This window comes from Taudactylus pleione, unplaced genomic scaffold (assembly GCF_031769625.1).
Source record: "Taudactylus pleione unplaced genomic scaffold, aTauple2 ptg001628l, whole genome shotgun sequence".
In the NCBI taxonomy this organism is placed as follows: domain Eukaryota; kingdom Metazoa; phylum Chordata; class Amphibia; order Anura; family Myobatrachidae; genus Taudactylus; species Taudactylus pleione.
Window position 1 is genome coordinate 1,453,294 of NW_028286025.1, and position 25,247 is coordinate 1,478,540.

General features: G+C 43.2%; 1 protein-coding gene across 3 annotated transcripts in view; it reads right to left on the reverse strand.

The window, feature by feature from the left end:
* Positions 1–24,889, reverse strand: part of RIN3 (Ras and Rab interactor 3) — a 68,402-nt gene extending 43,513 nt beyond the window's left edge. For 2 of the 3 annotated variants that reach the window (XM_088464296.1, XM_088464294.1), the window contains exon 1: positions 24,601–24,888. In XM_088464296.1, the coding sequence (XP_088320422.1) occupies positions 24,601–24,626 (26 nt within the window). In that variant the 5' untranslated portion in view covers positions 24,627–24,888. Of the gene's footprint in view, positions 1–24,600 lie in introns of all 3 variants that reach the window. The other variant, XM_088464297.1, reaches the window with a different exon arrangement.
* Positions 24,890–25,247: the final 358 nt, after the last annotated feature.

Consider the following 25,247-nt stretch of genomic DNA (forward strand, 5'->3'; position numbering starts at 1 on the left):
TTCTAAAAACTGTGTTTTGAAATAGTTTACAAAATGATCACTTTGTCATGCAGAGCTTGCACTCTATAGGAAAGACACTTACGGACAGATCAGAGAAAACCAAGTGGTAAAAATATCAATAAATAACATATTAGTAGATATAACATTAAAATCTTCCTTGCCAAATGTTCATCGTCTGCTGCCCCGCTCTGTCAGTCCCTCCACTGGTTGCCGGTTTTCTACCGTACTCAATACAAAATACTTTCACTTACACATAAGGCTATTAACCAAACCACACCAACATACATCTCTTCACTCATCTCAAAATATCTCCCTATCCGACCTCTCCACTCAGCACAAGATCTGCGTCTCTCATCCCCATGCATTACTTGCTTCCACTCACGGTTATAGGACTTTCTTCGGGCTGTACCCACTCTATGGATTGCCTTACCACGCACAATAAGACTTTCCTCTAGTCTCCAAACCTTCAAGCGTTCCCTGAAAACTCACCTCTTCAGGCAAGCTTATCAGATCCCAGAACCGCCCACATAACCTTCATAGCTTCCATATCTAATTACATCCCCTCTCACAGTCCACACACAACCTCACACATCGTCTTTCTCTCACATCCTCATGGCATTTGGCCGACATTCCTGTGTGACTGGATCATGCAGCCAACCAAGAAACTGTGCATTCTGGCTGGACCAAATTGCAATATATAGCACCTATCCTTGTGTATCAATACCTATTTCCCTATAGATTGTAAGCTTGCGAGCAGGGCCTTCCTACCTATATATCTGTCTGTTATTATCCAGTTTTGTTCTATTAATGTTTACAATTGTAAAGCGCAACGGAATATGCTGCGCTATATAATAAACTGTTAATAAAGAAATCTAAGAAGGCCTTTCCAATGGAATAATATCTAAGGAGACATTGCTATTGGCAAAACTGCATAAACCGCTGTTATTTTGCTCCACCCTTGCAGCTCACTGATTCTGAAGAAAGACTATTACATTTCTAGCCATTTAGTAACATGAATAATAATAATAATAATGGATGGAGCAACTGCAGCAAAAGCAAGTGCCACCCAAAGACTGCAATGAAACAGCGCCTCTAGTGTCCAAATCATTCAAATATATCTGTGCCTATAATATTTCAGTTTCAGCATCAACTCCCTGTAAATAGTATACACTAAACTGCAGTTACCTAGAAGACAAGAAAAATGTACTAATTACAGGAAACTCAGCCTCAGCAGAATGGCTAAACGTGACATATACAACCCATAGGACGGAAATGGCTGCCCCTGAAATAGATATTTAAAAGAAGATGTAAAAACCACACACATCATCGTAGCAGCTATTGCTGTCCACTAGTGCAACTTCGAGTCACTAACTTTAAACAAAACAAAAAAAAAAATCTTAATTTAAAAGGATATATAAATATATACTGTATTTTTTTTCCAAAATGTCACACCTTACCCTTCAAAAGAAAAGCACAGCATCTACCTACAGTAACATCAGCAGAATTCAGTTACACAGTGGCAATTTTGCGTTTAATATAGGCTCTAGCTATAGCGTCAGTTACATTCCCCCGCCATGGTGCTGCGAAAAGGGGGAATCCTATGTTTACAGCAATTTTATTTTAGTAGTTAATAAAAAGTTTCATCCCGGCTACCACTGTCCTGCCTTCAGCCCCAACCCTTTCAAACAGAAAGACACCTTCTATTTAGATACAATTAGAACATTTACAGCTGTTGAAGTACTAAAGGAAGACTCATTTTTGCCGTTTGCTGTTTCACTCTGCTACTTTGCTAAAATGTAAATCTCTTAGTCGGGTCTTGGCCAGTAAGGAAAATGATGCGGACACTGGACAAAAAGCTCAAATAGCAAAGCACAGCATATGCTACTTAGGATACAATGAAGTTATTCAGTTCTATAAATCATCAAGGTTGCTTGTTTTCTCCCTATTTCCAGCTCTCATTTAAGAGGGGATACAAGATAAAGCAAAAAAATAAATAAAAAAAGTGAATTTAGAGTATTCACAAACCTAAAATCTCAAATAGATTCTCTTTTATTTCAAACCTTGGCTTTTTTTTTTTTTAAACAGAATATAGATCTGGGAGGCAGACAGACAGAAGGGGGACACTGGGGGAACGTCTGAAAGCAATCTGAATATAGCGCGCATATGGTGTAATGAGCTTGAAGGCATGGAAAATACATGTTTAAAATGTCCTCGGAGTTTGTGAAGATCAGGCAATAGAAACTGCTTTCAATGGTACTTCCACCAAAATGGCCCTCCTTATATGGGAACGTGCATATCTATGTATGTAATGGTGTTCATTCTAGCACCTTGCATCTGTTAAAACCCCTGCAGTTCCTCTATCCTGCCTGGGGCGTCGCGCTCTGCTCTGGTGCTTCCAGCACACAAACTGCTGGATCTCAGCAGTTTGTTGCATCAGCTGAGTGTGCTAGAAGCACCGGAACAGAGATCGACACCCCAGGCAGGACAGAGGAACCGCACAGTTTGCGACAGGTGCAAAGTGCTAGAATGAAGACTAAGTAAGTAACAATATAATACAAACCATTCATGCATTCAACATACAGAAGGCTCCAATAAGCAGTGCTCTAGGAGAAAACTGGTTAAAAACAAAATTAAAGGGGTGGTCCAACTTGTACATTGACAAAGTTTTCAGTACTGTACAAAATGCTATAGCAAAAAGACCGCGCTAGATAGTCACCAATGTTATATGGTAGACAGGTGAGACTGGTTAAATCTATCGTAAACTTGGATGTGCTTCTGCTATGGATAACACAGTGGTCACTTGGCAAGTATATCAAAAGATAAAAAGGGGGGATGATAGCACAAACTGTGTTAAACTATTTATGTAGAGGATGGATAAACAGTGTGTGTGTGAGGGATCGCACTTGATTAACCTGTCACAAGGCAGATGTATGTAAAAAGCATGTATTTAATAAAATGTATGTAGAATCAAACATTGCATGTTAAGAAAATAGGAATAAAAAAGTTATTATATATGTATTGGGATTGATGCAGACAGTTAAAATGAGAAGAAGATCAATGGATCAGTTGTAAATCAGCATATAAAAAATGAACTGGATTGGTGAGTCCCAAATGGGGAAATGTAAAGTACTCGAGCGCCATCACTCTATGGTTTCAAAGTTACCTAACCTGCAGGTTGGTGTAATGATTGATCCGTGTCTCCCGCTGTATAGGATAAGCTTTAATTTCTCCCCATGTATCAGCTCGGTAGCTGGGCATCTGGGTGCCATGTTCCAGGGGGAATTCTGTAATCCTGTGGGTGAGTTTGGTCGCAGTCCGTGTCCCACGGATTTTGAGGACTGATATGGACAGGTGGTATCTCCCGATATTGATGACGGCTCAGCAGCTGGGCAATTTGATGCGTGGTTTAGCGGGAGACCCTGTATGGAAATGTACCCGGGGTCCGGCAGGGTGACTGGAGGACTGCGGTACAATGGTATATTCAGTGAAATAGTGCCTCTCATATATATATTTATTTATTTATTTTGAGGGTGTGCAGTCTAGGGGCCCATTTTTTGATAAACAGCTTCGTCAGAGGCGTACCCCTCTTGTCACCTTTGGATCAAGACTCTGCACGATTCCACCGAATATACCAGCCGGACCCCGGGTACATTTCCATACAGGATTACAGGATCTCCCGATAAACCACGCATCAAATTGCCCAGCTGCTGAGCCGTCATCAATATCGGGAGATACCACCTGTCCATATCAGTCCTCAAAATCCGTGGGACACGGACTGCGACCAAACTCACCCACAGGATTACAGAATTCCCCCTGGAACATGGCACCCAGATGCCCAGCTGCCGAGCTGATACATGGGGAGAAATTAAAGCTTATCCTATACAGCGGGAGACACGGATCAATCATTACACCAACCTACAGGTTAGGTAACTTTGAAACCATAGAGTGACGGCGCTCGAGTACTTTACATTTCCCCATTTGGGACTCACCAATCCAGTTCATTTTTTATATGCTGTTTTACAACTGATCTTCTCATTTTAACTGTCTGCATCAATCCCAATACATATATAATAACTTTTTATTCCTTTCATATTAGGAGTTATCCATTTATTACAGGTTGAGTCTCCCATATCCAAATATTCTGAAATACGGAATATTTTTAGCATGACTGAGATAGTGAAATCTTTCATTTTTGATGGTTCAATGTACACAAACTTTGTCTAAGGCACAAAATTATTAATAATAAAGTATAAAATGACTTATAGGCTGTGTGTATAATGTGTATATGAAACAAATAAATTTCATGTATGTACACAAACGTTGTTTGATGCACAAAATTATTGAAAATATTGAATAAAATTACCTTCAGGCTGTGTGTATAAGGTGTATATAACACATAAATGCATTCTGTGTTTAGACTTGGGCCCTATTCCTAAGACATTTCAATATGGTATGCAAATATTCCAAAATACGGAATATGCCAATATCCAAAATACCCCTGGTCCCAAGCATTTTGGATATGGGAGACTCAATCTGTATTGACAGTATCTATTTTCTTAACATGCAATGTTGATGCCACATATTTTCTATTAAATACATGCTTTTTACATACATCTGCCTTGTGATAGGTTAATCCAGTGCGATCCCTCACACACACTGTTTATCCATTCTCTCCATAAATCGTTTAAAACACAGTTTGTGTGATCATCCCCCCTTTTTATCTTTAAAGTTTTCAGTACTGCTGGCACGGTCGTATCACAGACAGAATACCAGAGATTGTCCTGCTGACAACCCGCGAAGGGCGTATGAGCCCTGCAGACAATTCGGTGCGGTCTGCTCTGCATATTCTGTGCTTTGTTATGACAAGAAAATGCCCAAATAGGATTGAAAAGTAAACTGCACATAAAACCTGATCTTCTGTATTACTGTTATATTGACATTTGTAAAGTACCAACACGTACTCCAACAGGACAGCATGAGATGGAACCAACACTGCAATTACATACAGAGAGAATAAGAAGGGAGGGGGGGGGGGAATTTGATTACAGGAGCTTGCAATCTAAGGGGAATTGCTAAATACAAGAAAGGCACATCAGAATAGTGTACAGCTAGGTGCAAGGGTGTCAAATATCTGGTTGGAGCTCAGGAGTGCTGGAGATTAAGGAGCATATGTATCAAAGCTTGATGTGAGATAAAATTGTGAAATGTATATCACCAATCAGCTCCAAACTATCATTTCTTAAACACAGCCTGCAACATGTAAGTTAGAAGCTGATTGGTTGGTGATATATATCCCACAATTTTATCTCACATCAAGCTTTGATACATATGCCCCTAAGTACAGGTGCAATCACAGTACCTCTTACACCTCCTGACGACTGCATTGCGGCCACGGCCTGAAGAGCTCTTAACCCTCCCAAGCTTCTTGTCCGCCATAAAGCAGCAGGTTCCCCTGGATCGGAGGCTGCAGGACGAGCTGGGATGTGTTCTGTGGTAAGGGCGGAACGGGTGTGTCCCGGAGTGGGAACATTCCTTCAGTACTGAGCTGTGAATTCCACACTGATCTCTGAGCCATGTACTGTACATACATGGGGGGTCTCCACCTGTCCTGCATATCCCCACTGGCAGACACAGCTGTACAAATCTCTGGGGCAACAAAGATAAGCATAAAAAGGTGATTAATGCTGAAAGCGTTCTGCGAGAGGCAGTGCAGAGAGAGACGCTCCCTAAGCCTAACAGGAGAATGCTTAGAAGTGATATAGAAATGACAGCGAGTGTAAAGGTCATAAGGAAGAGACTTTCAGCAGATGTTATAGACAAACTAGTTTTTATTTCACACCTTTGTACTCACCTCACATATTGTGGGGTCTATTTATGTTGCAGTGAAACAGCCCTTTATCAGCGATAACAAGACTTTTCACTGCTTCCGCCTATGAGCCCGTATTCCATATGGGAGCGAAAAGTCCGTGCTGGACTTTGTGCTCCACATCGGAGTTTTTCTGGGATAAAGTATCGGGCGCACGCCCGCTTTATCCCAGTATTCAATTAAAAATCAGCAAAAACGGGAGCCCAGCGAATTGGGAGGAACGAAAAAAAAAAAACGTGAATTTTCGGGAATTGTATGACTCCCCTAAAACTGTACATGGGGGATCACTATTGGCTGCAAAAGAAAGTCTGGGATTTAAATTGTCGCGGCAGGTGTTTTTTTCCCCCCCGACATTGAAGAATTGATGCAGAAGAGCACTTAGGTTTTTTTTCATTTTTTTAAGCGGTCCCATCAAATTTGGGGTACATGAAAATGTGGGTAAGCATTTTTTTTTTTAAGTCCCTAGAATGACTTTTCAAAATTATGCAAAAATGCACCTGCCGCTAGCACCTGCATTCTAGAAAACACCTGCCGCATACATGGGGACCCCTCCCCCTCTCAGGCTATTCCGCTAATTTAATAATTTTTTCAAACACTTTTTTTAAACCCCAAAATGAAAGTACATTTTTTTGGGGTGTCCCGATTTTTTTTGTTTCAATTTTTTTTTTTTTTTTTTTTTTTACACAGTTACTTTTTAAATGACATTAGCAGGGATGCAGGCTATTTTTTTACGCCTGCACCCCTAAACCCCAATTCTGCACTTTATTTCGCCATGTCAAACATGGTGAAAACTTATCCCCGTTTTTTTCAAAGACTTTTCGAACCTGCAAACAGTCTTTGAAATTTAATACGGGGATAATTGAAACATGCGAAAATTACGTCATCGGCGACATTACGACTTTTCGCTCCCTAATTGAATACCCCCCTATTCATAGAAGGGGTCACCATGGCAAAATCTCAGACTTCCCCAGTGGTGCCCCTGATTAGTGTAGCTATCATTTCCCCATACACTACTATGGGGAGAGCGATTCACAGAGGCACAGAAAGCTCAACTTTCCATTTCGCTTCTAAGAAAAAAATAGCCATCTCAGGATGCCGTAAGGAGGCTGGTGAGGGGGAATAGCAGCAAAGACTGCCATCTTTCTGCCTCTGCCCCCTTCATTGACAGCAGCTAATCAGAGGAGCCCAGGGCGTATGCCAGGCCACCTCCTTCTGACTGCCCAGCCAGCGCCCCCTTGCTCTGCCCTACCCCCACCGCCATTAGTAAGGTGACCCAGCATATGCACGATCACCACCTCTAAACTAGAGATGAGCGATAAAACCAAACCGTTCAGCCCCTCACCTGCCACAGCACTGAAGTGAAAAGACCCGGCCGTCGATGCATGTGCAGAAGGGGAGAAGCCTTCCTGAACGCAGAGGACAGCAGGAGAGGACTGCATCACTAGAGCCCTGGATACCGGATCGCATCGCAGGATAGACAAGTATGCATGAATTGCTATTTAGTTAAGTTATATTTTGCATCAAAATGATGAGATATATAGCAAAAAGTAACAATTCAATATCGTAGATATACATGAATAGACACCTGAGTATGAGATATATATTTTTTTTAAGTTTGGGCGGAGTCCCTTATAAGTGCATTCAGAAAGGAGAGAGAGTCTATATCTGGCGCACTGCGTAATACACTAAAATGTAACCTTTATCTAGTAATTCTAAAATCACATATTAGTCAACGTACATGAACAGCGAAACATAAAAAAGAAAGATAAATATAAATAGTGAAAAAGGTGGAAGAGTGTATAAAATTACACTGTATGCCTTATTATGGAATCTTCCTATGGTGCACTGTATAACTTAGACCTAAATACCCATTACTTTATGTGTTATAGCGCGATTCTGCAAATTGCATCAAAAATACTGTATATATTGCAGGGATATGGAAACACTCAGCATTAAAATGCTGCCCATATTATATCCTGCTTTGGAGAGAGAAACTCATCCATCATTTTGCTGTGTATATACCAAACAGCTATGTATCAGAGAAAATTATAGGTCACCGATTGCTTGGCACCAATAAATTGTTAGAGGTTAGAATCTATTTAAGTATTGAAACATACTTAGTATCCATTATGTTGCTATTGACTTGTAACACTCAGGGCCTGATTCAGACTCGCGAGCGAGCGCTATGCGCTCGCAAGCGGGTCGATGGTGGCCCAGTGCGCATGCGCACGACAGAGCCGGCTGAGAGAGACAGAGAGAGACAGAGAGAGACAGAGAGAGAGAGAGAGAGAGACAGAGAGAGAGAGAGAGAGAGAGAGACTGACTGAATCAGGGCCGGCCTTCTGGTTTTTTTTTAGTCTCTCAGTCTCTGGTATATTTACTAAAGTGTGGGTTTATAGAAGTGTAGATGTTGACCATAGCAACCAATCAGATTCTAGCTATCATTTTCTAGCAGATGTTAGATGAATGAAAGTAGAATCTAATTGGTTGCTACGGGCAACATCTACACTTCTATAAACCTGCACTATAGTAAATATACCTCGTACTGTGTGATCGGCTGGGAGGCTCAGACAGACTCCTCAATAGACCTGAACAACAAATATTATCCCCCATATAGACCAAAAGATGCTGCATATCCAAACAGCAGAAGGAACAACACTATTCTACAGATGAAGTGGAGTTTACAGCAGGGATTGTTTGACCTACATTACAAATGAATAAATAACCCAGCGCCTAAATACTAAATTCGGAAATTGGGTGTAAACCTGCTGCAGCTTAAAAAAGGAGGTGATGCCAATCGAACCTTAACACTCAGTAATGGCAAAAAAAATAATAAAATGAGCTGATGTAACAAAAATATATACATCAAAAACTAGATAGAGATTATATATATATATATATATATATATATATATATATATATATATATATATATATATATACACACACACACACACACACACACACACACACACACACACACACACACACGCATAGATATTGGGACATTGACAGAATTGTCATATTTTGTCCTCTATTCACCACCACAATGGCTTTGAAATGAAACAAACAAGATGTGCTTTAACTGCAGACTTTCAGATTTAATTTGAGGGTAATTACATCCAAATCAGGTGAACGGTGTAGGAATTACAACGGTTTCTATATGTGCCTCCCACTTTTTAAGGGGCCAAAAGTAATGGGACTATCAACTCAAAAGCTATTTCTTGAACATGGTGTGGTCTATTACATGGTTATTTCATTATCAATTAAGCAGGTAAAAGGTCTGGAGTTGATTCTAGGTGTGACATTTGCATTTGGAATCAGTTGCTGTCGACTCTCAATATGAGATCCAAAGAGCTGTCACTATCAGTGAAGCAAGCCATAATTAGGCTGAAAAATCAAAACAAACCCACCAGAGAGATAGCAAAAACATTAGGTGTGGCCAAATCAATTGTTTGGAACATTCTTAAAAAGAAAGAACGCACCGGAGAGCTCAGCAACACCAACAGACCCGGAAGACTACGGAAAACAACTGTGGTGGATGACAGAAGAATTATTTCCCTGGTGAAGAAAAACCCCTTCACAACAATTGGCCAAATCAAGAACATTCTCCAGGAGGTAGGTGTATATGTGTCAAAGTCAACAATCAAGAGAAGACTTCACAAGAGTGAATATAGAGGGTTCACCACAAGATGTAAACCATTGGTGAGCCTCAAAAACAGGAAGACCAGATTAGAGTTTGCCAAACAACATCTAAAAAAGCCATTACAGTTCTGGAACAACATCCTATGGACAGATGAGACAAAGATCAACTTGTACCAGAGTGATGGGAAGAGAAGAGTATGGAGAAGGAAAGGAACTGCTCATGATCCAAAACATACCACCTCATCAGTGAAGCATGGTGGTGGTAGTGTCATGGCGTGGGAATGTATGGCTGCCAATGGAACTGGTTCCGTTGTATTTACTGATGATGTGACTGCTGACAAAAGCAGCAGAATGAATTCTGAAGTGTTTCGGGCAATATTATATGCTCATATTCAGTCAAATGCTTCAGAACTCATTGGACGGCGCTTCACAGTGCAGATGGACAATGACCCGAAGCATACTGCATAAGCAACCAAGGAGTTTTTTAAGGCTAAAAAGTGGAATGTTATGCAATGGCCAAGTCAATCCCCTGACCTGAATCCGATTGAGCATGCATTTCACTTGATGAAGACAAAACTGAAGGGAAAATGCCCCAAGAACAAGCAGGAACTGAAGACATTTGCAGTAGAGGCCTGGCAGAGCATCACCAGGGATGAAACCCAGCGTCTGGTGATGTCTATGTGTTCCAGACTTCAGGCTATAATTGCCTGCAAAGGATTTGCAACAAACTATGAAAAAGTGAAAATTAGTTTTAGGATTGTTTAGTTTGTCCCATTACTTTTGGCCCCTTAAAAAGTGGGAGGCACATATAGAAACCGTTGTAATTCCTACACCGTTCACCTGATTTGGATGTAATTACCCTCAAATTAAATCTGAAAGTCTGCAGCTAAAGCACATCTTGTTTGTTTCACTTCAAAGCCATTGTGGTTGTGAATAGAGGCCAAAATATGAAAATTCTGTCAATGTCCCAATATTTATGCACCTGACTGTGAGATATAGATATATATATATATATATATAGATAGATATATATATATATATATATATGAAAGTTTGTTTGTGAATATCTTCCACAGCTCTCAACGTAAAGTTGCCAAATCTTACATAGTTATTTAGTATCGAAAAAGTAAGCTATTAGACCTATAGTGACAATGCGACAGAGCGACAAATCTTATATATTAAATTCATTGGTCTGTTTGACTTTCCAGTTATGCATTGGGACACCTGAGCACCGAATGGGATGAAACCAACGCGAGGTGGTCCAGTTGGATCCTGGTCGGGTTTTAGGGGGAGTTACGGTCCCAGTTGGACCTCCCTTTGGTGTATATTGGGCAGAACTTTGACTCGGGGAGACGGGCTTAAAAAAAGCTCCCAGCACGGAGCGAAACATGTCGACGTTAAAGGGTTAATTACAGCTTGCGACTGCTCAAGATTTCTGCTAAGCCGCTATATGCTCTTAGAATACCCAAGCTAAAGGCACATCACTTGGACCAAGGTAAAGAAGCACAGAGGGGAGCACCTGGTGGTAGGAGCGGCCGCTTTATACAGCTACGCTGAGGTCCCCCTACAGATCCGGGCCTTGGAGCAGTGAGGAAACCGCAGGCTAAATCAGGCTATTTAAGCCATCGCAAAAGGACTATACCTTTTTATACATATATCACACAGATGGGTACATTCAGTATATACTGTACTAGTAAGCGAACTAGAGACTATTTCTCTTGGATGTTCAAGTTTGTTGCCTTATTATATTCATTATTTAATGGCTCCTTTGGATACAAGTATCTGAGGATCACAAACTACAGAAATACAAGCTACAATTGCTATTTTGCATTTTTATTGCATTTTATTGTTTTATAAAGGTGTGTGTGTGTAGTGTAATAGGTGTTGTTAATGTGATACATGTTTATTTAAAAAAATAATAATTTGTTTATAGAAGCCTTGGTCAATATTGAAATTTTTCAGTCACACGATACTATTAATGTTACTCATAGACCCACCGACACCGCAGTCCCTATACTGATGCTTTTGTAGAGAGTGGTATAATTGGGCCAGCTAATTGCTGGCAAGTTGGACTAGCAGCTATTTAGGTGGAGTAAGACAGGTCTATAAATCCAGCGCAAGGATATAAAGTTGTTGGGAAACAAAGAACTCATTAGAGTTTATCCTCTGCTGGACAGAACTGTAACCCAGGGAGCCTGCTCTGTGCCTTCCACTGGATGGATTTGGACGACATCACATAAAAAAAACGTAATATCCTGAAGATTTAAACCCGGGCATGAATAAAAATTATGAATCAATGTTGAAATTCACATTATAAAATCTAAACAACATATCTTTCACAATTTTATAAATAACCATACTTGCCTACTCGGAGGGGGCTGGCCAAATGTCGGTAAGTATGTAAATAACATCTGTCCGTACAAATCAACTAGATTTAAATGTATCCATAGAGAACGTTTGACACCCAACGTACAACAATAATTTTTTATCACTTCATAAAATATATTAATAGCAGCAATTACAATAATACAGTACGCACATCTTTGCACACAAAAGGTACTTTAAGTTCACAATCACTGCGCGTAAAAAAAATAAAATAAATATATATATATATATATAATACATACATACATACACACACACACACACTACCAGTCAAAAGTCTGGACACACCTTCTCATTCAATGGTTTTTGTTTATTTAAATTATTTTCAACATAGTAGATTAATACTGAAGACATCAAAACTATGAAAGATCACATATGGAATTATGTTGCAAGCAAAAAAGTGTTAAACAAATCAAAATATGTAAAGTAGCCCCCTTTTGCTTTGATGACAGCTTTGCATACTCTTGGCATTCTCCTTCTTAAATTCTGTCTCCCTTTGCAGCCCACACTGTCCTCCCTACAGAGTCAACGGATTTCTTATATGGTCCCTTGAGGGTCTTGTAGCTACTCCTACAGTGGGGGGGCACGCTGATTATGAGGCTCCTCTCTCCCCTACACATTCTGTTTCGCTTTGTGAAGTCAGAGATTCTCCAGAGTTATCTGTGTCAAACAGAAACTGACGATTTCTTCCAAATTTGGTGAATTGTCTAGGGGCCTGATTCAGACCCACTCGCGATGTTGATTGACAGCACGCCCCCTTTGGTGGGCGTGCCGGGGGCGTGCCTCCCTGACGGGGGCGTTCCCACGGGAACGCCTCCCGTCAAAAGCCGGCCCACTGACATCACTAGTGATGTCAGTGGGAGTGATTTTGGCTCTGAGAGCCAAAATCACTCCGGAGCTTACAGTTGAAAACCTCAACCGCAGGCTCCGGCTCGCAAATTCTATGGTCGCGATGGTCTCTACCATCGCGACCATCACAATGCACGCTCGTATAGCCTGTGGGTGGTGACCCACAGCTATACGAGCATCCAGGAGGACGCTCCATGAAAATGGAGCCCGGCCCTCATTCAGAGCGTGCGCTCTGCTCAGAGCGTACGGCTCTGAATGAGGGCCTAGGTTTCCTAGAGGTGCTGGTAGCCCAGCTGTACACTTGGTATTGTGAATCGGGACTACGAGGAGAAACAAGTTTATTTTTATTTTTTTACATTGAATCAGTTCTTTTTTATATTTATTTACCTGTACCTGCAATTTATCCAACCAATTGCATGTTTTATCCGCAGTTAAAGTACTCAGATGTAAACTTTCAGAAGATTTAATTTTTTCTTTGATAAGGTTAAGTTCTCTTGTAGATTCTTCGATTACCAAAAGAATGAGATCAAAGGAAGCTCTATTAAGAATTGTGGCCCATTTCCTGCAAAACTCAGAATTAGGTCTGCCAATCGTGGGAATATTTCGTATCCTAAAGCCACGCGGTATCTTTTTTTCTTTAAAATAATCTGATAGTGTTACACCATGAAGGTGATAATCCAATTCACGTTTTTTTAATTTGAATAATGAAATGAGGAATCGGAACCACCTTTACTTAAGGATGCCACACTTGTTCCTTGCTATAAATGATCTAATAGGGGTATTCAATATGAAACGTAAACTTCGCCGTCTATGCGTGTTGAAGTTTTTGCCGCACATCGGAGCTTTTGCCGGCGAAAAAGTATCGCGCGCGCCCCTGATTATACCCGTATTCAATATGAAATCGTCGAAAACGGCACCCGGCGAATGTGAAATCAGCGAAAACTTTGCAGATTTTTGCGGAAATTACCCTAACACCCCCAAAAAGATGCTCTGACATGGGGGATCACTGTGGATACCCCCGATTAGCCCTGCTGACGGTTTTTGGGGTCTTTAAACGGTCTTCAATAGCGGCTATTTTGGGGATTTGGAAAGGTGGTGAAGAATAGTATTTAGAAGGTTTTTTTGCAGAAAATAAGTAGTCCCAGCAAATTTGGGGTACTTGAAAATGGGGGTGAGCATATTTAAAAGTTGCTAAAGTGAAGTTTTAAAAAAACGTGAAAAATCCACCTGCCGCAAACACCTGCAATGAAAAAAACACCTGGGCCATACTTGGGGACTCCCCTAGATTGTATTTCGCTAGTTTTTAACTTTGTACCCCCAAATTTTTTTTTTCGCCCCCCAAAATGAAAGTGCATTTTTTGGGGTCTGAGGTCTTTTTAAAAAAAATGTAAACACAGTTTACGTTTCGGGGACTGTCTGAAGGTTGCAGGGTGGTTTCCAAAATGTTGCACCCCAAAACCCCAATTCTGCACTTTTTTTCTCCACCCATTCCTTGGTGATGCTTTTTCGCAGGGACGAATGCAATATACTTTTCGCAGCGGCGAAATGCTTTCAAATTGAATAAGGTGTAAAAGTAAAAGCGTCGAAAATGACATAATCCGAGCGAAAACCTTGCAGAAACGGCGTTTTCGCTCCATATTGAATACCCCTATAAGGCTATTAGGGACTGGATTGTCAGGACTGATATTACTGGTTGGGGTTCTGGAGCTACTAAACAAGCACATTTCCTTTCAAAAAAGCCAGGGAATTATCGCTGTTTTTGTACCACATGTAGCTTTCTGGCAATCAGAGACACATTCCCGCATCCTCAAACAGGATTAAAAATACGTATTCAACATATACTTACCTGTAGCAATAAGTTTGTAGTATACTTTATTTGTTGGCCTTGTGATTACCTATATATTGAGAAAAGCTCACGACAGTTTAAAGAAAGGATGGCGTTGCACAGGAGTGCTATCCGGATGGCTATTGAAGGGAAATTTTCTGATCAACCTGTGGCTAAACACTTTTGTGATGCTAAGCACAGACTTAGGCCCTCATTCAGAGCCGGACGCTCTGAGCAGAGCGCACGCTCTGAATGAGGGCCGCCCTCCATAATTATGGAGCGTCCTCCTGGACGCTCGTATAGCTGTGGGTCACCACCCACAGCCTATACGAGTGTGCAGTTTGATGGCCGCAATGGTCTTGACCATCGCGACCATCGCCACTGCGAGCCGGAGCCTGCGGTTGAGTTTTTCAACCGCAAGGCCCGGAGTGATTTTGGCTCTATCAGAGCCAAAATCACTCCCACTGACATCACTAGTGATGTCAGTGGGCCGGCTTCTGACGGTAGGCGTTCCCTTGGGAACTCCCCCGTCAGGGAGGCACGCCCCGGCACGCCCACCAAAGGGGGCGTGCTGTCAATCAACATCGACAGCACGCCCCCTTTGATCAGACACAACGAGCGAAGGAAAGTCCTTCGCCCGTCGCGTCTGGCGCATGCGCACGACGGAGCTCCCACCGTCGTGCGCATGCGCAGTGCACAACATTGACCCACTTGCGAGCGGACAGCCGCTTGCGAGTGGGTCTGAATTAGGCCCTTAGCTCTTTAAGATACAAAATGATTGACCATATCCCTGAGAATCATCGTGGAGGGTACAGATCTAGGTTGCTGCTACAAAAGGAGGCACATTGGATCCATAAGTTGGAAACTATGAAACCTAAAAAGAGCTAAAGAACAGTGCCTTCTGAACGGTTTTATCTGAAACTATGTAGCCTTTGTTCTATTTTACCACATTTCCTTATAGTTTGTTTGCTATACGATATAATGATTGATTTCTCTTCGTGTTACTACCAGTTTATGGTCAGTGCATTGGTCTTTTGTTGTCACGGACTGATGTAATTGGACACAATTAGAGATGATTAAGGTTTATTGAGCTTTTTGAATATTTATAGGTGTTCCCTCAGTCCGGAGAATTTTGGAAGTATTTAATCACAAATGCATTTGCCACCGTATATTTACTTCTATGTGTCATTATATAGGTATATTGAGCTCTCTGTATATGTATAGATTTCTCCCCTGTTACGAGTTTCTTGGATTCAGATTATCATTTAGATATTTGCTATTGTTTAGCTTGATTCGTTTTTAACATCCCTATGATGCTCGCTCGCTTACTGCTTGGCGTTTGTACCAGTCACTGTCATTATGGTCTTTCACGATTATTTGCATTGTTGCTTTTGTCACCTAGCAACCACGCTCCCACTGATCACGTCAGTCAGGCTGCGACGGGGCTCCGGGACGGCGCTGACGGGCGTCACTGTGTGAGAGCGTCTGCGTTACACAATTGGGTGAAGGTGAGGGGTATATAGGTAAGTGCATGTGCTTTTTGTATTTTATGTCCTGACGAAAATTCTTAAAGGAGGGCACCGACCATTGTTGAACATTGTTTAGGTGTTAGTGCCGAGTGTTTGGACTAACAGATGAATAAGGGGGTCATTCAGACCCGCTCGCGAGCAAAGGACGCTCGCAAGCGGGTCGATGTTGCCCCACTGCGCATGCGCACGACGGAGGGAGCTCCGTCATGCCCATGCGCGAGACCCGGACAGCGGCGGGGTCTCCGTCGCTACGGGTCTCGCACCAAAGGGGGCGTGCTGTCGATGTTGATTGACAGCACGCCCCCTTTGGTGGGCATGCCGGGGGCGTGGCTGCCAGACGGAGGCGTTCCCATGGGAACGCCTACCGTCTGAAGCCGGCCCCACTGACATCACTAGTGATGTCAGTGGGAGTGATTTTGGCTCTGATAGAGCCAAAATCACTCCTGGGCTTGCGGCAGTGAGACCCTACCGCAGGGTCTCGTCGCAAGCCCGATGGTAGAAAGACCATCGCGACCATCTTTTTGGCCGCTCGCATATGCTGTGGGTGGTCACAGGAGGCCGCTCCATTTTCAGGTAGGAGGGCACTGCTTCAGAGCGAGCGCTCTGGTCAGAGCGTTCAGCTCTGAATCAGGCCCTCAGTTCAGACGCAGAGACTGTCATCCGCTACGTACAATAGTGACATGTTTAAATGGGACAAGATTTGCATAAAAAGGACACAGTAGTAAAGCCACCAAGTTACGACTTTCCAAAAGGTAATTTGGTCATAATAGTAGGAATAAAGGTGAAATGTTTAAGATGTTACATATAGCACACCTTCCCACCAGTTACAAATTCTCGGCTAGCATAACATTGGTTATTAAGTTAAACTTATCCATCCACCTATATTAATTTTGTTTATTTCTCGTACAGGTATATATCCTAAATCTACCCATATTTCATGCTGCTTGACCAAACCAAAAAAATGTGGATATGCATAATCTTATATCAGTCACCTCTCTCCTCCTAATGCCTGCAGAACGCCATGTAAATACCAGGGGGGGGCAGAGCATCAGATATCCTATTATAGACTCATTCACAACACAGCGTTAGGAGACCTTGAAGACTCCTGTTGTCTTTGTCAGCAGTTTGAGGGTGTATAATAGTGTATTTGTTTCTTTTTGGTATCTTTGCTGTATAAAAATGTCATTATTTTTTCCTATGACACTTGCTCCAGTATCTATGTGGAAGTCATGATTGGAAACACTGAAGGCCATTTATAAAGCGCGTGTAAGTGCAGCACAAGTGAAGTAATGCTTTCTGGGGAGTTCATTTGTGAATGCACCTCTTTCTTTTTTTAATCAGGAAAGCACATGAATTTGTTGCCGTAAGACAGTCATGTTGGAGACATTTAGGTCCCGGAAAAGCCTATATCCGCCCATAGGCGGAACTGGACGCCATCTTGCGTGGCACTCACATTCTACAGTATATGCACCTGGCTTGCTATTAGTCATCACCAGTACACACGTGCACGCTATGCTCTAATACAGGTGCAAAAGATACTCCTACAAAAAGGAGTATCTACACTGCTGCAAATTCCAGTTGCAAAGACACGCCCCTCACCAGGGCCGGAGTGGCCGAATGGCACTCCTGGAACATGCCAGAAGGGCCGATGGCCTCAGGGCCGGCCCAAGGAGTGCGGCTGCTGCTGTATAGGGCGGAAATCATGCCCCCGCCGGAATTCATGGTACGAGCTCTGGGGGAGGGAAGGGGTGGCGGTAGTGATGGGCCAGTGAACACATGATGGGCCGGTTCAGTCATAAACCCTTACCGAGCAGCACTGCCTCCCAGCGCCCGACTTGGCCGGGAGGAGACGGGCGTGCCACGAGGCCAGGCCCTCATGACACTTAACCAAGCCACCTATGCGAGGGGACTGCCAGGGCTGATCTACAGCCCCAGTCCGTCCCTGCCCCTCACTGAGCTTTGCCCACGCAAGAAAGGCAAAGCCCGGTATACATATATGCAATTGAAATGCTTGTCTGCGCTCAGTTCCAGATCACGTGCAGTACGAAATCCGCTGCACACACACAGGTTCAACTCAGGCCCTCGACTACCGACACATCCTACAAAGGAGGAAGGAGAAAGGAGGAAGGGGGAGGGGGGGGACGGGGGACATGGAGCACCTAGCTGTCAGACTTTGCACCTCCCAGGTTCATTTTTACAGAAAAACGCATTTATAGACGCATTCCAAACATAGTAATGACAACACTCAAATGACCAAAATATAAAAAAGGGGTGAGATGTATCAAGCCTTGGAGAGGGACAAAGTGGAAAAGTCCCCCAATCAGCTTCTGCAATTTATCTAGTACAGCCTTTGGAATGAGAGTTACAAGCCGATTGGTTGCTATGGAGAACTTCTCCAATCTTTATCGTCTTCTAAGCTTTGAAACACATCACCCATAATGGCAGATGGCAAGTTAAGGTGCATACACATGTAATGATTTTTTTAACGATTTGTCGTTAATGACGTCATTATTGCTCAAAAAAAATCGTTCAGTTTCTGAGTTATAATGATGAACGATAATCGTCAAGCGCGCTCCAGTTTGTAGTTATCGTTCATCGTCCATTTCAGACTGTCCAACATGATGATTTTCATTAAGGGAAGGAACATTTTTCGTTCATCATTGTAAAAATCGTTGATTACACTTCAAAAAATCATTCACTTTTTCAAGGGAAAATCTGACAGAAAATCGTTGGTTACAAAATCGTTACGTGTATATGCACCTTTAAACATACAGTATGCCCGTTTGCAGGGCATAGCGTGTGTGGTATCGCACTGCACATCAGCGTATGCAGGTTTGGACGATGCACTTGGAGTTTACATGTTCATCTGAACAGGCGGAAACAGGTTGTTGCAACGTTCACACGCAGGCAAAGCGAAGCGAGAGGGCATCGGAGCAACTGCGCGCTGTACTGCAGAGTTGGCTGTAGCTCCGCGTCATGCCCTGAATCTTCTACAGACACCGATTTGGTTCTATGTGGAGGGGACACATCTACTGCAAGCTCGTATTAGTAAATCCCTAACATCAGCATATGAGCAGGAAACTGTCAGTAGACTTGTAGCCCATCAAGTAATAGAATTGTAATTATCGAATACACAGTTTTTATGCTACTGTTAAAACCAAAAAGAAAAGTATATAAAGGACCCCAGGGGTTCTGTAATGTGACTCACGGACCTGTCTGCATGCATGAGACAAATGTAAGCCTCACGTCTCATTATACAAAGCGCAGCATGTCCTCTCTGGCACAGGAGGAGTTAAGACCTACACTATACTGGGTCCTTGTTCTCTGTAAGTTTTTCCATGAATCTGTAAAGAATATTCCTTTGATGTTATTTTACAGCGAGATCCAATGAATACTTTTCCTGTGTATATGGAAGGAGGAAAATTCTTACTTACAAACTATCTGTAGCAAAGGGGAAATGACATGGTTTATAAGGGGATTACTGAACAATAAAGGTCACTTCCGAAGCAGTAGAATTGCTGGATCAGTGTGCAAATGTTGTGTAATGCCATGCTCATATTTTTATAGGGAAAAGCCAGGATTAGCACGTCAGGCTGGCAAAGGCTGCAGGAGAGGTTCTGAAGGAGCTAAGTGGAGTAGATTGCCTCATGCTGATCCCACATACACCATGTAATAGGTGCTGCTGGGGACCCTGCTCCTTCCACTATATAATACCCCTGTCCTCACTAACATCAATCATCTCCTGATATACTCTGTGCTGCTGGAGGACCCTGCTCTTTCCACTATATAATACCCCTGTCCTCACTAACATCAATCATCTCCTGATATACTCTGTGCTGCTGGAGGACCCTGCTCCTTCCACTATATAATACCCCTGTCCTCACTAACATCAATCATCTCCTGATATACTCTGTGCTGCTGGGGGACCCTGCTCCTTCCACTATATAATACCCCTGTCCTCACTAACATCAATCATCTCCTGATATACTCTGTGCTGCTGGAGGACCCTGCTCCTTCCACTATATAATACCCCTGTCCTCACTAACATCAATCATCTCCTGATATACTCTGTGCTGCTGGAGGACCCTGCTCCTTCCACTATATAATACCCCTGTCCTCACTAACATCAATCATCTCCTGATATACTCTGTGCTGCTGGAGGACCCTGCTCCTTCCACTATATAATACCCCTGTCCTCACTAACATCAATCATCTCCTGATATACTCTGTGCTGCTGGAGGACCCTCCTCCTTCCACTATATAATACCCCTGTCCTCACTAACATCAATCATATCCTGATATACTCTGTGCTGCTGGAGGACCCTGCTCCTTTCACTATATAATAACACTGTCCTCAGTAACACATCAATCATCTGGTATACTCTGTGCTGCTGGAAGACCCTGCCCCCATTATAGAATAACCTTGTCCTCATTAACACATCAATCATCTCCTGATATACTCTGTGCTGTTGGGGGACCCTGCACCTTCCACTATATATCTATCAAGCTGGGTACACAGTAGACTATACGTGGGAGACATATCGGGTACATCGACCAGTGCAGCGGTTCCCAAACTTTTTTGGAATCAAGGCATCAGGGGATCAGCATTTATGCCAAGGCACCTCCTGGACCAAAAGTTTCTTATTGAGAAATTCAGCAAAAGTTAATATATATATATCTCACCCTTAGGTTCAGTAATGTGGTGGCTGGCAGGGCTGCGCTTCTAGTTGTCCACATATTTTTTGATTGCCAGTTATTAGCACTGGTTTTGCCCAACACACTGACTAAAAGATAATTTTATTTGATACTGGACCACCAACCCCAGGCACCCAGCTTGGGAACCACTGGTCTAATGTGTACCCATGATATGCGCGCTACCGCAAGTCGCTAATGAAGAATGCAGCATGGCACCTCCCTTCCCCTGTCAGACCCAGCATGGGCAAGGGTGTATGCACTTGCCGCTTCCAATCGTCTGATGTGTTCCCATCCTGCTACCTCCATTCCCCTCCTCACATACAGGCATTTTTATTTTTTATTTATTTATTAAAATAATGTGAAAACGGAAATTTTAAATGTATTAAAGGGATCTTGGAGCAGTTTTCCAAAAAAAAAAAAAAAAAAAAAGCCTACTTCAAACCCTTAAATTTGCATTGTGTTAGTAATCAAATCACATTTCCCATACTTGTAACGGGGAACGTGATCTGCTCAAATTTACTAAAATAAAATTATAAAAAAAAACAGGTGGAGCCCTGAGATCACAACGCCACCTGGAGATGGCATTACTAGGGCTTTCCCACATTGCACACACTCTTGCTCTGCACTGACAGACAGGATGATTACAGTGCAAATAATATTATATTATTAATAATAATAATAATAATAATAATAATAATATAATGTAAAGAAAAAACAAACAAAAAGACTTTACCTGCACCCACCGCCATCTCAGTTTATAGCACAGAGCAGGAGCCTGGTGATGAGCTGACCGGAGTCACAGAGGAGCCTATCGGTCACCGGTCCCTGGTTGCAGGTTAAGTGTTAGCTTAGCGGGAGAGGGGGGGGGGGGGGGGTGACGCGAAGGTGGTAGTAGCATGCACAGTCACGCTCTCGGAGTATGTTTTGCGATAAAAAAAATACCCTGAGAAATGCGAGGGAGAGTTTTGAAGGGACAGAGATTCCTTATAAGCTCTGTCCCTGCATGTAATATTTGATACATCCATACGATGTATGCAAATATCGCATTGCGATTTTGGCCAAATTTATCTCATCCCATCTGCATCTGAGATGAGGATTGTGATAAATATGCCCCATAATATCACTGCCCCTGTCACATGCGGCCCTGTCCTCACTAACACACCACTAATCTCCTGATATACTCTGTGCTGCTGGGGACCCTGCTCCTCCCACTATATAAGTCTCAGTCTGTGGCTTCCTGCTGCCTCCATTCCCCTCCTCACATCATATCACTGCCCCTGTCACATGCATCCCTGTCCTCACTAACACATCACTAATCTCTTGATATACTCTGTGCTGCTGGAGGATCCTCGTCCTTACACTATATAAACTCTCAGTCTGTGGCTTCCTGCTGCCTCCATTCCTCTCCTCACATCATGTCACATGCAGCCAGTAACACCTGTGTACACCAAAGCCTGGCACTGTGCAGGAGTGACATAGTACCTTTATAAGTCACCGTTGCTGGGTTAAAGGTGGGTCTCATGTGTGATTCCAGATGTATGCGCGGTTAGGTTCACATCACGTGACGTACAGTAGAAGGCCATGACAGATCCATAACACTGGGATCAATGGATCACGTGGTTTGTGAATAGGGAATTACCACCCCTCCTGCCAGGAAAAACCTGCTGCAACAGGTGGTAAAGTTGATCACTGAGTACTATAAAGGTACAGTAGCAATTAGTGGTGACCTTACATTTGAATGACCGCAGCCAAACCATGCCAGGAAAATGCGCTGGAACACATTATGGTGCCACTGGAACCATTCGCTGTTAGAAATGAGACAATGGCATATTTCAAGTTTGTCTCACATAAAAACTGTCTCCCAGCTAATTATGCGATGTGTAACCCGTATGCTACAGCTGGCATACTGCCATCTTCTGAGATTGGTAAATATGGCAGCATCGCATCCCCCATAGAAACCTATGCGGGTTGCAGCTTGGTAGTATGCTGCCTGTGCTCTTAGAACCACATAGTTTGCCCGTGCGCTTTGCCGGGTGCGACAAACGGTTTATGCGCTGCAATCAGGCCGATTTCCCGCTCCATGGACTTCTTGTCGGACTGTTTGAATAAACCGGTAACTGCCTCAGCAAGGAGACAGTTACAGGCCATCGGTCTGCTGTATCTCGTCTGTCTTGCATCACACTTCTCATTAATCCACAGTTACCTGGATCCTGCAGCCCAATGCTGTCCTTTGCCGACAATTTACCCTCATTTCCATCCCGGTCATCTCCAAAGACACAGGGGCAGATGAATGAATGGCAAGTTAAGCGGTCTTGGTGACTGAAGCCACTGACAAGTTGCCCCCCAAAATCTCCCCTTTTCCCAGTCACTGAGGGCCCCTCTTTGAGCCATACGATCCATAATTACCTTGAACAGAGGTCCCTAAATCCATGAATACAGTTCATGTTTTAATAATATCCATGCTTGAGTGAAGATGGTTAAATCCCATTGACTGAGGTACTAATTAAGTCACCTGTGCTCAAGCATGGATATCCTTAAACCCTGGACTGTAATGGCAGAGTTTGGGAACCTCTGACCTGAACTGATGTGACCATTCGCTTATTCACTTAATAAAGCCACACCTGTGTTAACGCCCTTGCTTTCAATATGCTTGGCGTGCCCAGGAGTTGCATTACCTGTAGGTGTAACTGTAATATGACACACTCACATTTCCCCCTTAAATTTCAATATTGTGTTGTCATTTTATAATAATAATAAAAAAAATGTGTTAACAATAAAGTGTAACTTGGCGCCTTGCCTTGAGCAATATTTAGCATTTACCAGATGTATGCAATTTTGTATCCTACCGACAGTGCAGTCTCATGACTGTCTCTTACACACATTGCAAATGTACAGTGTACACATAGATAAGCAGAGCTTAGCAAGCATGGCCCCAAATCTATCCCACAGCAGAGGAAAAACTGTTCCCAGCAGCTCTGTGAAAACTAACTGGCCAACACAGAGGAGCCTAATCTGTAAAACACACTCAGCATTTCCCTGCCAGAGCCAGACAGACAGCAGCTACAGTATCCTCACTTCCCCTATTGGAATACACCAACACATAAATAAAAGGACACTACTCCTGGCATCCAGGCAAAGCCAGAAAATGAGGGTTCTGATAACTTTCTCTATGATGGCAACGTTAAATATCCAGGTCTCCAAAGCACTCCTTAGATTACAGGGGTCTTCAAGCTTGGCCCTCCAGCTGCTGTGGAACTACACATCCCAGCATGCACTGCCATAGTTTTGGCATGCTTTTATATCAAAAAGGTGGCAGTGCATGCTGGGATGTGTAGTTCCACAGCAGCTGGAGGGCCAACGTTGAAGACCCCTGCCTTAGAATGTAAGCTCTTAGGACAAGGGATGACGTTCCTAATGTATTCTAATGTCCCATTTTCCTTTTGTTCCCAGCGTCTTTGATAATAATATCCGCTGTAGACCCAGCTTGGGAAACCTGTGGCTATCATTTGCTGTTGTGGAACTACAAGTCCCAGCTCTGTAGCCACGAGCTGCCTCTCTCTCTACTGTACAGAAATACTTACAAGTAACAATAACAGATTTTTTGCATGAAAACATTTGCAGGAGCAAAACCCAGAATGCATATTATCACATACCATAAGGTTGCACCACAAGTACTAGCATGACGTGCTGGGACTTGTAGTACCACAACAACTGACCCCAGTAACGGTGGGGCGGAAATGGGTAAAAGCAGTAATCTCCCACTTATTGCAGATCTATGTTGCAGTGACACGAAGATCCCCCCTTACCATGAATCCTGGGGGGTCCCGTCCATCCCTCCGGTCCAGCAGCTCCAGCCTCATATATCCTTGCACTGGAGGAGCTATAGCCCGGGGCTTCTGACACTCAGGCCCCCATGCATGCTGCTGTCTGAGCCGGGAGCTGAGAGCACAGACAGGGCAGAGTTTCTTTTGCAGAACTTCCTGTGCTGCTGTTCGGGGGGACTCAGGAAGAGGCCGGCCCTAGTGCTCGGGTTATTTGCAGACACTACATATCTGGGAGGGACCAGGGATGCCCCTTATTATCCCCCCAGTACTCAGGCTGACCGAGAGAGAGAGAGCACACCACAGCCCCAGTGTTTTAGGAGAGTCAGAGTACATCACACCTAAGGTGCATTAAGCAAGAGCACACCACAGCCCCAGTGTTTTAGGAGAGTCAGAGTACATCACACCTAAGGTGCATTAAGCAAGAGCACACCACAGCCCCAGTGTTTTAGGAGAGTCAGAGTACATCACACCTAAGGTGCATTAAGCAAGAGCACACCACAGCCCCAGTGTTTTAGGAGAGTCAGAGTACATCACACCTAAGGTGCATTAAGCAAGAGCACACCACAGCCCCAGTGTATTGAGAGAGCGCCTCACACGCCTAGTGCACTGAGAGAGCGCCTCACACACGC